This window comes from Sus scrofa, chromosome 12 (genome assembly GCF_054392235.1).
Source record: "Sus scrofa isolate SSC_HxYL_T2T_F1_AM1 chromosome 12, Sscrofa_HxYL_maternal_Yorkshire_Landrace_v2.0, whole genome shotgun sequence".
NCBI classification, from domain to species: Eukaryota; Metazoa; Chordata; class Mammalia; order Artiodactyla; family Suidae; genus Sus; species Sus scrofa.
In genome coordinates, this window is record NC_139394.1 from 57,995,794 (window position 1) to 58,008,760 (window position 12,967).

Sequence of the window (12,967 nt, forward strand, 5' to 3'; positions counted from 1 at the left end):
GCAGGTGTGAGTGGGGAGTCCCAACAGGCTAGGAAAGCTGCCAAAGGGCCGCAAAAGGATAAAATGGAGGACATCCTTGATGCACGAGTCAGTCCTCCATGAAGACTGCCAACCGTAGCTACCGCCGTCTTCAAACTGAGCTAAGCAAGCCCCTGTGCAGACAGACAGACTGAACTCTGGGGTCTCTGGGGACTGGGCTCTGAGTGGGAGCCAGGACAGAGGTGGCCACACACAGGGCCAGCTGAGTGGCTGAAAGACTTGCCCCCTCCGCATTGTGACTCCCTGCAATGGGCCTCATTGTGACGCCGCTCCCTCACCTGTTGGTAGGTGTCCCCAGGTCCCGGCATGAGTGCAGTGTGGGTCAGGGCCGGTGGGGGGGGGGGCGGCCCACGTGGCCCTAGGACCCCCCCACCATGGAAAATCAGCTCTGGCATGACCACCTGGGGTGCTGCCATCAATACCAAGAAAGCACCCAGAACGCCGAGGACCTTCTCCTGCTGCTGCTTGGGCTCGTCGTCCTTGTCAACATAGGCATCAACATGGCAACTGTGGTCAGTGATGGCCCCGGCTGAAGATGGTGGTGGTGGAGGGTGGGTGCCAGCTGCAGCCCGTACCCCCCGCCTGCAGGCCCGGCCTTGGCTGGGAGGGGAGTGGGAGTGGAGAGCCTCGCCTTCATTCCCACCCGCCCTACCCCACCCCCAGATGTGGCAGGGGCTCCAGAATGTCTTAGACAAGATCGCCCATTGGACTAATGACAAAAGTAAGTACGGCCGAGAAATAGGGGGCACCCTGCCCCCGCCGCTCCTGAGGCCCCAGAAACCCAGGCCCCAGCGCTCCCAACCCTGACCCCTTCTGTCCCTCGCCCTGCCCTCACAGACTCTTGCCTCCCCCAGATGAAGTCTTGCAGGCTTGTGAAAGGTCCCCCAAATATCCACCAGCCAAGGCCCACGATGTCCACCTCCACTGCACCCTGGACCCTGTAGAAGTGAAAATGGCCCAGCCCACTCGCTACTCCTCTTTCTCCTACCACCATCTCTGCAACCGCAGCCGCCGCCGCCGCCGCCGCCGCCGAAGCCGCTGCCGACCCCCCCACCGCCCCAGATGCAGCCGCAGCCACAGCCGCAGCCGCAGCCGCCGCGCCTGCAGTCACCAGCGGAGGCCAAAGACCCACAGACGGTTCCCCTACAGCCGCTCGGTCTTCCGAAAGCCACATGGCAGCCACAAGATGGCACAGCTGCGGCCGGTGTCCTCCTTTGACCCGGAGGACCTGGACTCCTACCTGGAGGAGGAGGACCTTTCCCCCCCACGTCCCAAGTACCTGCCGGGGGGTTGGGGAGGAGGGCTCTACCCGCAGATGGGCCTGCCCTCCAACGTGGGGCTCTGGGGCCGCCAGGGTGGGATCCTGGCCAGCCTGCCGCCACCCTCTCTCTACCTGTCACCCGAGCTGCGCCGCCTGCCCAAGCGTGTGGAGGCCAAGTCGGAACTGAGGCTGCAGTCCTACGGGCCCCCCTACTCACCGTCCCGCATCTGGGGCAACGTGGAGGCCGAGCAGTGGACCTCGTCTCTGCCGCCCCCCCGCCGGCTGCCCCCAAACCCCTCCTGGGTCCCTGGGGGGCACAGCCCTTACCCCTCACGGGGCCAGCTCCCGTATGACTCCTGGGACCAGCGGCGGCGTGGCCTAGAGGGCTCTGAGCCTCCATCCGCCCTCGTGACCCGGGGCTCCCGGCCCGAAGCCCGGGAGCACTCGTCCCCCCACTCCCCCCGGCGGAGCCTCCCTGGCCAGCCGCACGGGCAGCCCAACCGCAGTCCCCACCCATCCACGGGACACTTGATCTACTCCCGGGATCCCCACGAGGTGCGGCGCCGGGGAGCCGAGTGGGCGGAGGCGCTGCCCACCCGGCACCCTCTGACCACCTCCACCTCGCTCACCATGCTGGGCGAGGCCTCGTACCAGCGGGCCCCGGCTCCCAGCTCAGCCCTGCTCCTGCACTCCTCCCAGCGGCTCCCCGAAGTCCAGGCGACGGAGCCTCCCCCGCCCCCGCCCACCTTCATGCCACTCAGCCGGAACCCAGGGGGCAATGCCAACCACCAGGTGTACGACAGCCTGGAGCTGAAGCGACAAGTGCAGGAGAGCAGAGCGCGGGCCAACTCGCTGCCACCTTCCACCTCAGCCTCCAGACCCTCTCTGCACAGGAGCAGGAAAATTAACTGACCAGCTGATGGGGGTGGGGGGCGGGCGCAGACGGAGGAATAAAGAGCAACAGAGTCCAGGAAACACGAGTCGACTGTGGCTTGGAAGCGCCACTCGTTCTGCCAGCCTGAGTCCCCTGCCCTTGGCTTCCTGACATGAGAGGCCAAGGTCCCCTTGGTTGAGGGGCCACAGTCCCGCCAGCAGGCCCCTCCTGGTCCTACCCCAGGCTAAGCGGATTGGCCTCGGTAGCTCCAAACCACTGCGCAGGTCCTCTGAGTCTCAGCAAATCCCTGTCCCCAAAGAGCCTCAGACAAGAAGCTGGTTCCAGACTTGGAGGTGCCACCTCTGGGCAGATCTGGGTCCCCGCCCCGTGAAGGGCATGAAGGCCAAGGCTCTGGATCCCGGCCAGGCTTTTCCCTGGGCTCTGAGGCCAAGGTCTTCTAGTCTCAGGAATGCTGGGTCAAGGCGATGAACTGTATTTGAACAAGTGAGTGAACGGGCAGTGAGGGAATAATTGACCGAGAGACGGGAGGCGTGCTGGCCACTGGGCCCCGTTCGACTGTCCTGGCTCAGGTGACCCGAACCTGGTTACCAGGGGGTGCCACCCAGAGGCCTCCTGTTCCTCCTCCTCCCTCATTGTGACCCCAGCGCCCTCCCCATTATGACCCAGTCCCTCTCCCCCTCCCCCACCAAAGGAGTCTGGCTCCCAGTGAGTATGTGGGGGCCAGGGGGCCCAGGTAGTCCTGGGACCCCCGGCCATGGGTGAGCGAACCCACCACGGAGCCCAAGCGTGCTCTGGCACCAACCCCAGGAAGTGCCAGGACCTAGGAGACTCGATTCTTCTGATTCTGGGCAGCTTCATCTTGCTCAATGTTGGGATCAATGTGGTGACTCTGGTCAGGGCAAGATCTGGGCAGCAGGGTTGGGGGAGCCCTGGGGTCTCAAAGGGGCCGAGGCGGGAGGGCTGCTGGGGTGTGGCCGGACAGGCGTTGGCCTTCAGGGCTCACCCTGCTCCCGGACCCTCCCCTCCCCTGCTTCCCCCAGCTCTGGAGGCATCTGAAGAGCTCCTTGCGGACCCTTTTCCGTCATTTTTTCCCCAAAGGTGAGTGGGCCCCAGCCTGGGCTTAGGGGATGTGGGTCTGGCCCTTTCTTGGGTCCTGTCCCGATGCTCGGCCCCTCCGGAACCCAGGCCCTGTCCCCTCCTGGCTCTCCCCGCAGACAAGCAATCCGTCTGTGTAGGCGGTCATCCCACGTGCATGCGATGCTCTGTGGATCCCAAGAACCTGTGCTCCAGAGTCTCCTCCCGCTTCCACCGTCACCCAAGCTGCTTGCTCGGGCACCCTAGCCACCTCGACTCCTGGATACCAGACACCAATGATGAGAAGGCTTCTAGGTGCTGCTGGATGCCGCCTCAGTGTGGACACGCTGGGGCTCCCATGGAGGCTCCATGGGGGCTGTGGAAGGAGGGGATGATGGGAGCTGGGGAGGCCCCTCAGGTCACAGCCTTGAAGGCCCAGGCCACCTTTTTCTCCAGGCAAGATGCAACTTCCAAGTGCCGCAGAGTGAGCAAGGTGGACATGGTTCCACTCCGCCTGCCCCAAGAGAGCAAGACTAAGACCCCAGACTACGACCCAGCCCGAGTCCCGGCCCCGGCCCAGACCCACTCCCCAGTCCGGCCCCCTGGGCACTCTCCTGCCAAGGCCCAGATCTCCTCAGCCCAGCCCCCTGAGCACGCCCCACCCCAGGCCCAGTCCCGCTCCCCACTCCACCCCCCCGAGCACGCCCCACCCCAGGCCCAGTCCCGCTCCCCACTCCACGCCCCTGAGCACACCCCACCCCAGGCCCAGTCCTGCACCCCACTCCACGCCCCTGAGCACACCCCACCCCAGGCCCAGTCCTGCTCCCCGCTCCCCCCCCCTGAGCACTCTCCATCCCAGGCCCAGACCCAGTCCTTAGCCCTCACCCCTGTGCACAGTCCTGCCCAGGTCCATGGCCCTGAGAACACTGCCACCCACACCCCAGCCCAGGCCCAAGCCCAGACCCCATCGCATGCCTCAGCCCAGTCCCTGGGCCCCACCCCTGCCTGCACCCATGCTCCTCCAGCCTATACCCACACCCACACCCTGGTCCCTCCCCCAACTTCTGCTCCTGCTCCTACTCCTGCCCCAGCCCCTCCACCAGCACCTGTCCCAGTCTCTGCCACGACCCCCGTCCCAGCTCTGGTCATGGCTCTGACTACCCCTCCAGTCCCGCCCACCACCCCTACCCACATCCTAACTTCTATTCCCTCTACGTTGTCTGGCTTCAGCCAAGGCCTCTCCACGGGCCATGTGGTCTACGATGCCCGCAGGGTAAAGCAGAACTTATTCCATGTGTGTCCCCCTCAGAGCTCTGAGTGCTCCAGGAAGGACTTGGGTACCCTCTCCAGGCCCCAAGAGGGGCGGAGTCTGGTGAGCTCTGGTACGGCTGAGCAAACATTGAAGCAATGTAATGGGGACAGTGCCCAGCCCCCCCCAGGATCCATATTGGGGTACCTGGAGCTGGGGAATATGGAATGGAAGATCTCAAATGATGCCAAAGACAAATTTGTACAGCCCAAGACTTTCCCTTACTGCAGCTTCCATCCTTGCAGCTCTGCGAAGAGAAACGCAGACTCCCAGGCTCTAGTCTACCCCAAATTCCTGGTCTACTCCAAGGATGCTGCACCTTCTCAACCTTGCTTCCATTCTCCAGCCAGTGCCTGGACCTCAGCAGGCACTGGGCCGCCACCGTGCACCCTTTCTCTGCCTCTTGTTTCTCCCAGATCCTTCATCCTTCAACACAACCACCCCCAGAAGCCCTCCACCTTCGTACAGACTCCTGCCTTTCCCCCAGCCTCCAAGTCGCCTCAGTCTGTCCTCTCTTCCCAGGGCCCCATCCCTCCCCAGCTCTCTACCCTTTCCCAGACTCCAAACCAGCCCCAATCCCCCAAAGTTCATGAGAGTCTAGGCCTCACCCAAGATTCTGGCCTCCAGAGGACCCCAGGTCCTTCGAAAGACTCTAGCGTTCCCAGAAACCCAGGCCTTACTCCGAATCCAGGCCTCCCCAAGAACCCAGGCCTTACCCAAGACCCGGGTCTACACAGGGACCCAGGCCTTACTCAAGATCCAGGTCTACACAAGAACCCAGGCCTTACCCAAGATCCAGGTCTACACAAGAACCCAGGCCTTACCCAAGACCCTTATCTCTGCAAGAATCAAAGCCTTTCCCAAGACTCCGACCCTCACAAGAATCCAGGCATTACCCAAGATTCTGGCTCCCAAAAGAGCTTAGGTTCTACTCAAGAGGCATGTTTCTTTCGGAGCCCGTGTCTCCCCCAAACCTCTGGTCTCCACAAGAACACACCGTTTCTCCAAACTTCTGATATTCAGAGGAGCTCTGGAGTCTATAGAAATCTAGAACAAAACCAAGAGAGGGTACTCTATAAAAGCCAAGAGCTCTCCCAACCAACCAGCCTCCACAATAGCCCACATCCTTCTCAAGATTCTGGGTGTTACAAGAGCACAGGTAATGCCCAAGATATAGGAATCTCTAGGAGTCTAGATTCTGGGCCACAGAAGAGTCCATACTCTGCCCAAGACCCTGGAGTCAAGAAGAACTCAGGCCTTTCCCAGGAATCTGGTCTTCATAAGAGCCCAGGCCTTGTCCAAACCTCTGGCCTCCATAAGTGCTCAGGCCTTACCCAAGACTCCGGAGACTACAAGAATCCAGGCCTTACTCAAAATTCTGGACTCACCAGGAGCCAAGGCCTTACTCAAGGTTCTGATATCCATAAGAATCCGGCTCTTCCCCAAGCCACTGAAGTCAAAAGGAGATGTGGCCTTACCCAAGATGTTGGAATTTGCAAGAGCCCAGAGCATACCCACGACCCTAACGTCCACGGGTACCCAGGAATTAATACAGATCCTGGCCCTCGCAAGGGCCCAGTCCAGACCCAAGACTCTGGCCTCCCCAAGGACTCCGGCCTTCCCCAGGGATCAGGCCTCCCCAAGGACCCGGGCCTCATCCCACATCCTGTCTTCCACCAGAACCCAGGTCTCACTCCAGGAACTGACACGGTCCCAGTCTCGGGCCTACATCAGACCCGAACATCTTTTATACCTGAGGCGCTTCCTCGAAAGGAGGGTGCAGAGCAGCACGTACCATGGCCTTCTGTCCGTCCAGGTCAGAACTCCTGCTCTCCCAAGGCTCAGGTCATCTACAATGACCTGCAAACCTTCTCAGAGGTACCTGTGCTAATTGAGCTGCAGTCATCCTCCCGGCGAGCAGGCAGCCAGGACTGGGTGTACCACCCTGCGGATACAGCTCTGCCAGCCTGCCAGAACTACCGCCAGATGTCTATGCCTCCCAAAGCCAACTGGAAGCCCTACTGCCCTGGGTCGGGCACCCGGGTAGGGCATGTGGTCTTTGACGCCCGCCAGAGACAGTTTGGGGGGGCCAAGGACAAGTGCGAAGCTCTGTCTCCCAGGCGCCTTTGCAGAGAGACACCCAGCAACTTACCAGGGACCATTAAGGAGTGGGGATATCAGTGTGTGATGAGACCCTTGGGAAAAGAGGGGACAGATGTGCATGAGGAATAAAGAGGCAAAGAGACGTATCCTGTGCTTGCTTGAGGCCATCCGCCCCAGCCCCAGCCCACGGAAACCATCCCTGCTTCCCCTCCACAGCTGCATGGCTCAACCCATTATCCCCAAGGCCCTAGAGCTGCACTGTCCATCACAGTAGCCACTAGCCAAATATGCCTTTGAGAATGTACATTCGTTAAAATTAAAAAAATTTAGGCGTTCCCGTCGTGGCGCAGTGGTTAACGAATCCGACTAGGAACCATGAGGTGGCGGGTTCAACCCCTGGCCTCGCTCAGTGGGTTAAGGATCCGGTGTTGCCGTGAGCTGTGGTGTAGGTTGCAGATGCGGCTCAGATCCCATGTTGCTGTGGCTCTGGGTAGGCCAGCGGCTACAGCTCCAATTCAACCCCTAGTCTGGGAACCTCCATATGCCGAGAGAGCGGGCCTAGAAAAGGCATCAAGACAAAAAAAAAAAAATTAAAAATTGAAAAAATCTAAAATCCTCTTCCTCAGTCTCACGATCTTCCAAGTCCTCAACGGCTGCCTGCAGCCAGTGGCTACTGTATGGCACAGCACAGATTTACATTCCCAGCATCACAGAAAATGCTATTGAAGAGCAATGCGCTTTAGAGTTTGGAGGAATTTGGAGTTCCCGTCGTGGCACAGTGGAAACAAATCCGACTAGGAACCATGAGTTGCAGGTTCGATCCCTGGCCTCGCTCAGTGGGTTAAGGATCTGGCATTGCTGTGGCTGTGGTGTCGGCCGGCAGCTGTAGCTCCGATTAGACCCCCAGCCTGTGAACCTCCACGTGCCACAAGGGCAGCCCTAAAAACGAAAAAAAAAAAAAAACAAAAACAAAAAAAGCGATTGGAGGACTTTAACTTTCCTTGTCACCCATCCCCAGCATTTAAGGCTCCCACAGACAACTTGGTTCATTTTTTTTTTTTTTCTTTCTTTTTAATGGCCACGCCCATGGCCTAGGGAAACTCCTCGGCCAGGGATTGAATACCCATGCCACAGCTGCAGCAACACCAGATCCTTTAACCCACTATGCCAGACTGGGGATCAAACCTGCGTAGCTACGGTAACCGCATTCAGTGCCAAGCCGTTGCAGTAGGATTCTTTTTTTGTTGTTTTTTGGGGTTTTTTTTTTGTCTTTTTTTCCTTTTCTAGGGCCACTCCCCAGGCATATGGAGGTTCCCAGGCTAGGGGTCTAATTGGAGTTATAGCTGCCGGCCTACACTACAGCAACAGCACTGCGGGATCTGAGCCGCATCTGCAACCTACACCACAGCTCACAGGACACTGAGCAAGGGCAGGGATCGAACCCGCAACCTCATGGTTCCTAGTCGGATTCGTTAACCACTGCGCCACGACGGGAACTCCCTGCAGTAGGATTCTTAACCCACTGCGCCGCAGCAGGAACTCCAGAACTCAGTTCTTTTTAGGATATCTCAGAAGCCACTCTCTGGGGAGGAATAAGCTGTAGGGATGGACGCCCAGTGCCTGATGTCCCCAGACAGTGGGAAAGAGCCTAGGCTTCTGGTTCCCTGATCTGGTCTCTTGGGTCACACCCAGATGTGTGGAAACTTGCCTCCCCCATTCTGGGCTGTGTTCGGGGCTCTTGGTTAGTGATGGAGAGATGACCTCTCTTTGTCAATGACTAGGAACCTCTGAGATTTCGGCTCCCCAAACTGAGCTTAGAGTCTGAGTCCCCTCCTTTACAGGCCTCTAATTTTTCCAGGTGTCTCCACTTAATTTTTGCCCATGAACTTAGGCCTAGTTCACTATAGAAGCAGATCTCTGGGAATTCCTGTCATGGCTCAACGGAAACAAATCTGATTAATATCCATAAGGCGGCAGATTTGATCCCTGGCCTTGCTCATTGGGTTAAGGATCTGGTGTTGGCGTGCTCTGGTGTAGGTTGCAGACATGGCTCAGATTTGGCATTGCTGTGGCTGTGGTGAAGGCCAGAAGCCACAGCTCCTATTCAACCCCTAGCCTTGGAAACTCCATATGCTGCGGGTGTGGCCCTAAAAAGACAAAAAAATTTTTTTAATTTTTTTAAAGAAATAGGTCTCTGGGAAAAAGGAAGATAAGAATTCCTGGTCTAGGGGTTCCCGTCGTGCCGCAACAGAAACAAATCCGACTGGGAACCATGAGGTTGTGGGTTCGATCCTTGGTCTCGCTCTGTGGGTTAAGGATCCGGCGTGGCTGTGAGCTGTGGTGTAGGTCAAAGATGTGGCTCGGATCTGACATTGCTGTGGCTGTGGTGTAGGCCAGCAGCTACAGCTCTAATTAGACCCTAGCCTGGGAACCTCTGTATGCCACAGGCGTGGCCCTAAAAAGACAAAAAAAAAAAAAAAAAAAAAAAGAATTCCTGGCATAGCATGAATTGGTCTGATCTGTGAGCCTACCTCTGGTTTCCTATCTTTCTGTCCTATTTTTCTGGCTCCTAGTTTTATCCTGGACTTAAACTGTGCTCATGATAGCACTGGTCACTGAAAGCAATTTCCTTCCCCTGATAATTTTCCATTGTCCTGCTCTAGCCCAGCTGGGAGGTTCCTCTGGACTTGATCTTCAGTCCTGGTAACTCTTCCGTGTATACAGATGAGCTGCAAGATTCCAAAGTGTTTTCCCTGCCACCATTCATGTGTGTCGGAGGCGGGCATCGCTCATATATGTCCCTTCCCTGAGTTGGATGTCCATCCCTGGGTCGCTACCTGTATGGTCTTAACTAACACTTCTATCATCAATTCCAAGGTGCTATGTCCCCATGCAGCTGGAGAGTCCCCTTCCAACACCTCTCTGGCTCGGCTCTGACCTTGGACAAGTCATGTGCAAGGCTTTCAAGGCTATTGTCTCATCTCTAAAACGAAATGCGAGGAGTTCCCCTCGTGGCTCAGTGGTTAACGAATTCGACTAGGAACCATGAGGTTGCGGGTTCGATCCCTGGCCTTGTTCAGTGGGTTAAGGCTCCGGCGTTGCCATGAGCTGTGGTATAGGTCGCAGACATGGCTCAGATCCTGCGCTGCTGTGGCTCTGGTGTAGGCCGGCGGCTACAGCTCCGATTTGACCCCTAGTCTGGGAACCTCCATGTGCTGCGGGAGCAGCCCTAGAAAAAGCAGAAAGAGAAAAATAAAATAAAATAAAATGAAGTGAGAACTGAATGGAAGAACCCTTCTAGATTTAGGTGACCAGGACTCCTCTACTGACACGTGAGACTTAAAGGCCCTTGTTTCTCCCCAGGCCCTAGGGTACGTCCCCCACAGTTTTTATTTTATTTTATTTTTTGGCATTTTAGGGCCACACCTGTGGCATATGGAGGTTCCCAGGCTAAGGGTCGAATCAGAGCTGTAGCCGTCGGCCTACACCACAGCCACAACAACGCGAGATCTGAGCCGCATCTGCCACCTACACCACAGGCTCACAGCAACGCCGAATCCTTAACCCACTGAGCGATGCCAGGGATCGAACCTACATACTCATGGATCCTAGTTGGTATCGTTAACTGCCGAGCCACGAAGGGAACTCCTGTCCCCATTATTGTTTGCTATTCAGATCCATCCTATTACACCTCCGCTCTAACTCCACGAGTTTGAGTGGGGTTGACCTGGGCTTGGAAAGACACAGAACAGTTTATCGCCATAGAAACTACAACTTCCATCAGGCACTTCTTCAACGGAACAGGAAAGGATGTGGGGGCGTGGCCCCAACGCCCTGGTAGCTTGGAAGACAAACTACAACTCCCAGGATGGCCTTGAGATCTCAGTCGAGCGAAAAAAAGGAGTGAACTCTGGCTGGAGGCTGGGCGGGGCCCGAACCGCCCCGACAGCCTCCAGAAAGGGGCGTGATCGTAATTTAGGGGCGTGGCCTCGTGGGCAGCAGGAAGAAGTTACCTGTTGACTCGCTCTATCCATTTTTTTTTCTCCCCCGGCCCTTGCAGCTACCCGTAAGAGGGAAGCCGCAAACCACAAGCCTCTTCCGAAAAAGAGGTAAGGGGAGGTAGACAAGGGCGGCGGAGGAGACTGGCTATTGCATTCCGCAGGAGGGCTCCAACAGCTACTTTTTACCTGCTGAGTCAGGTGAACCGGTCCATCGGGGCGGGGACCAGCATATGAGAAAAGGAAAAGGACATAGGAGGTATTTATTTGTTCGTTTTCCAGACTAAATTTAGAGCCCTTCACCTGCAGACCCCAGTGCTTCGGAAAAAGAGAAAAAACGGGGGCGACTTCTCTGCAGCAGAAGGAGAGACCTGTCTGGGCTTCCCTCCGTCCGTGTACCTCCTAGCCCCCCCCCCAAAAGACAGAATGGCTTCCGCCGTCTGGGGGAGTGCTCCTTGGTGGGGCCCACCGCCCCCAGCCCCAGCCCGGCCGCTCACGGACATAGACTTCTGCTCTGGTGCCCAGCTACAAGAACTAACCCAGCTGATCCAGGAGCTGGGTGTGCAGGAGAGCTGGAGTGACGGGCCCAAGCCGGGACCAGACCTCCTCCAGGCTAAGGACTTTGTTTTCTCTTTGCTGGGTAAGTAACCCTAACCTTTGGCAGCTCTCAGCCCCGCCCCGCCCCAGCTTTGGTTCACGCCCTCACGATCCCTTCTCTTTCCTTAGGTCTCATTCACCGTCGGGACCCTCGCTTTCCTCCCCAGGCAGAGCTCTTGCTGCTTCGTGGCGGAATTCGCGAGGGCTCCCTGGATCTGGGGCCTACGCCTCTAGGTCCCTACGCCCGGGGACCTCACTATGACACCGGCTTCACACTCCTGGTGCCCGTGTTTTCACTAGACGACACTGGGCAGGAGCTGCAACTGGACGTGGGATCCTGTTACGCATGGGTCTGCCTCCCAGAGCAGGTACGCGGAGCCTCCATCAGGGAGGCATGGCAGGATTGCCTAGGACCCCCAGTCCCCGGAGGAGGTGATTCCATCCACCCAACCCAAAGCGAAGAAAGTCTCAAGGACCCGAAAACCTCTGTGGACCAGCCGCACGGTGACGTCACTGATCCTGAGGCACACGAGTCTTTGGAAAAATCACCTAGTAACGTTTCAGTGCCAGAGTCGCCTCAGCAAGACGCAACCGAAGTTGGCTTTCCCTCACCATTGAAAAAAACGGATGGTGACGTCACCAAAGCAGCCGACGTTAGCCCAATGCCACAGCCCCAGCCGTCGGAGGCTCGGGAGGCATGGCCCACATTGTGTCCCGCCCAGGTGGCTGCCTGGTTCTTTGCTTCGCTGGCTGCGGTCGCTGAGTCCCTGCTCCCGGTCCCAGGTGCCCCGCGCTTGGTTCACGCAGCCCGCCACGCTGGGTACACCACCATCCTGCTGGCTACGCCCGGGCCCCCGCGCCGACTCCTGCTTTTCGACCTGATCCCTGTGGTGTCCGTGGCCGGCTGGCCCGAGGGGGCTCGGAGCCACTCGTGGGCCGGCCCGTTGGCCACGGAGTCGTCCTCCTTCTACCTGGTGCCCGGCGGCGGCGGCGGCGGCGGCACAGAGCGGCCAGAAGCCTCTGGCTGGCAGCTCTGCTTCGCCCGCCAGGAGCTGGCGCTCAAGGCGCGCATAGCCGAGCCGCTGCTGCAAGCGCACGCGGCGGCCCAGGCGCTGCTGCGCCCGCTGGTGGTCGGGACCCGGGCCGCAGCGCCCTACCTCCTGCGGACGTTGCTCTACTGGGCGTGCGAGCGGCTGCCCGCGCTCTATCTGGCGCGGCCCGAAAATGCGGGCGCCTGCTGCCTCGGGCTGCTGGATGAGCTGGGCCGGGTGCTCGAAGCCGGGACGCTGCCCCACTATTTTCTGAGTGGCCAAAAGCTCCGTGCAGGGGACGGCGCGGTTTCGCTGCTTGGGGCGTTGGCCCTGCTTCGCGGGGACCCTGCCCGGGCCCTGCGCGCCGCCGTGGAGGAGGCCAAGGCGGCGCGCAAGGGGGGCGGCTTAGCCGGCGTGGGAGGCGGGGCCCATTAAAGATGCTGCTCCAACTGGCCTGGAAAGTGCTTCTGTTGGCCAGTGGGATGTGGAGGGCACTGCTCTCCCCTCACCTGGGAGACAGGCTGAGCGCCCAGGTCCCAAAGAGCCCGTTCTAGAAGGCCTCCTCGTCGATTCCTCCCCATCCTCCCACCCTCCTCCTGGCACAGGTTCCATTCTGGCCTCTCCACTTTCCGGATCTGTGGCCAGCACCCCTCCTGCTCC

At 58.7% G+C, this 12,967-nt stretch overlaps 3 protein-coding genes across 9 annotated transcripts; all 3 read left to right on the plus strand.

The window, feature by feature from the left end:
* The first annotated feature begins 327 nt into the window (after nt 1-327).
* SPEM2 (SPEM family member 2) lies at nt 328-2,275 on the plus strand. 2 transcript variants are annotated; one of them, XM_021066326.2, is made up of 3 exons: nt 328-551; nt 703-760; nt 894-2,275. In XM_021066326.2, the coding sequence occupies exons 1-3, from the start codon at nt 414-416 to the stop codon at nt 2,210-2,212; spliced, it is 1,515 nt and encodes a 504-aa protein (XP_020921985.2). In that variant the 5' UTR covers nt 328-413; the 3' UTR covers nt 2,213-2,275. The 2 variants fall into 2 exon arrangements, with proteins under 2 accessions (XP_020921985.2, XP_084842090.1); XM_084985964.1 differs by having other exon boundaries at nt 1,048-2,275.
* Nucleotides 2,276-2,879: 604 nt separating this feature from the next.
* Nucleotides 2,880-6,827, plus strand: SPEM3 (SPEM family member 3). 6 transcript variants are annotated; one of them, XM_084985963.1, is made up of 5 exons: nt 2,886-3,087; nt 3,236-3,293; nt 3,410-3,584; nt 4,824-5,323; nt 5,360-6,827. In XM_084985963.1, the coding sequence occupies exons 1-5, from the start codon at nt 2,950-2,952 to the stop codon at nt 6,808-6,810; spliced, it is 2,322 nt and encodes a 773-aa protein (XP_084842089.1). In that variant the 5' UTR covers nt 2,886-2,949; the 3' UTR covers nt 6,811-6,827. The 6 variants fall into 6 exon arrangements, with proteins under 6 accessions (XP_084842086.1, XP_084842084.1, XP_084842089.1 ...); XM_084985960.1 differs by having other exon boundaries at nt 2,880-3,087; nt 3,410-5,323; XM_084985962.1 differs by having other exon boundaries at nt 4,824-6,827.
* Nucleotides 6,828-10,655: 3,828 nt separating this feature from the next.
* On the plus strand, nt 10,656-12,761 carry TMEM102 (transmembrane protein 102). Its single transcript, NM_001445158.1, is given in 3 exon segments — nt 10,656-10,790; nt 10,962-11,319; nt 11,406-12,761. Coding segments are annotated over 2 exon segments (1,551 nt in total). The 5' UTR covers nt 10,656-10,790; nt 10,962-11,105; the 3' UTR covers nt 12,743-12,761.
* Nucleotides 12,762-12,967: the final 206 nt, after the last annotated feature.

What these genes read in the sequence shown, in the direction of transcription:
- SPEM2 (XM_021066326.2), top strand. Translation starts at nt 414, where the DNA reads ATGGAAAATCAGCTCTGGCATGACCACCTGGGGTGCTGCCATCAATAC. An exon ending in GCATCAACATGGCAACTGTG is followed by an intron (nt 552 to 702) that starts GTCAGTGATGGC and finishes CCCCACCCCCAG; the next exon opens with ATGTGGCAGGGGCTCCAGAA. An exon ending in CCATTGGACTAATGACAAAA is followed by an intron (nt 761 to 893) that starts GTAAGTACGGCC and finishes TGCCTCCCCCAG; the next exon opens with ATGAAGTCTTGCAGGCTTGT.
- SPEM3 (XM_084985958.1), top strand. Translation starts at nt 2,950, where the DNA reads ATGGGTGAGCGAACCCACCACGGAGCCCAAGCGTGCTCTGGCACCAAC. An exon ending in GGATCAATGTGGTGACTCTG is followed by an intron (nt 3,088 to 3,235) that starts GTCAGGGCAAGA and finishes TGCTTCCCCCAG; the next exon opens with CTCTGGAGGCATCTGAAGAG. An exon ending in CCGTCATTTTTTCCCCAAAG is followed by an intron (nt 3,294 to 3,409) that starts GTGAGTGGGCCC and finishes CTCTCCCCGCAG; the next exon opens with ACAAGCAATCCGTCTGTGTA.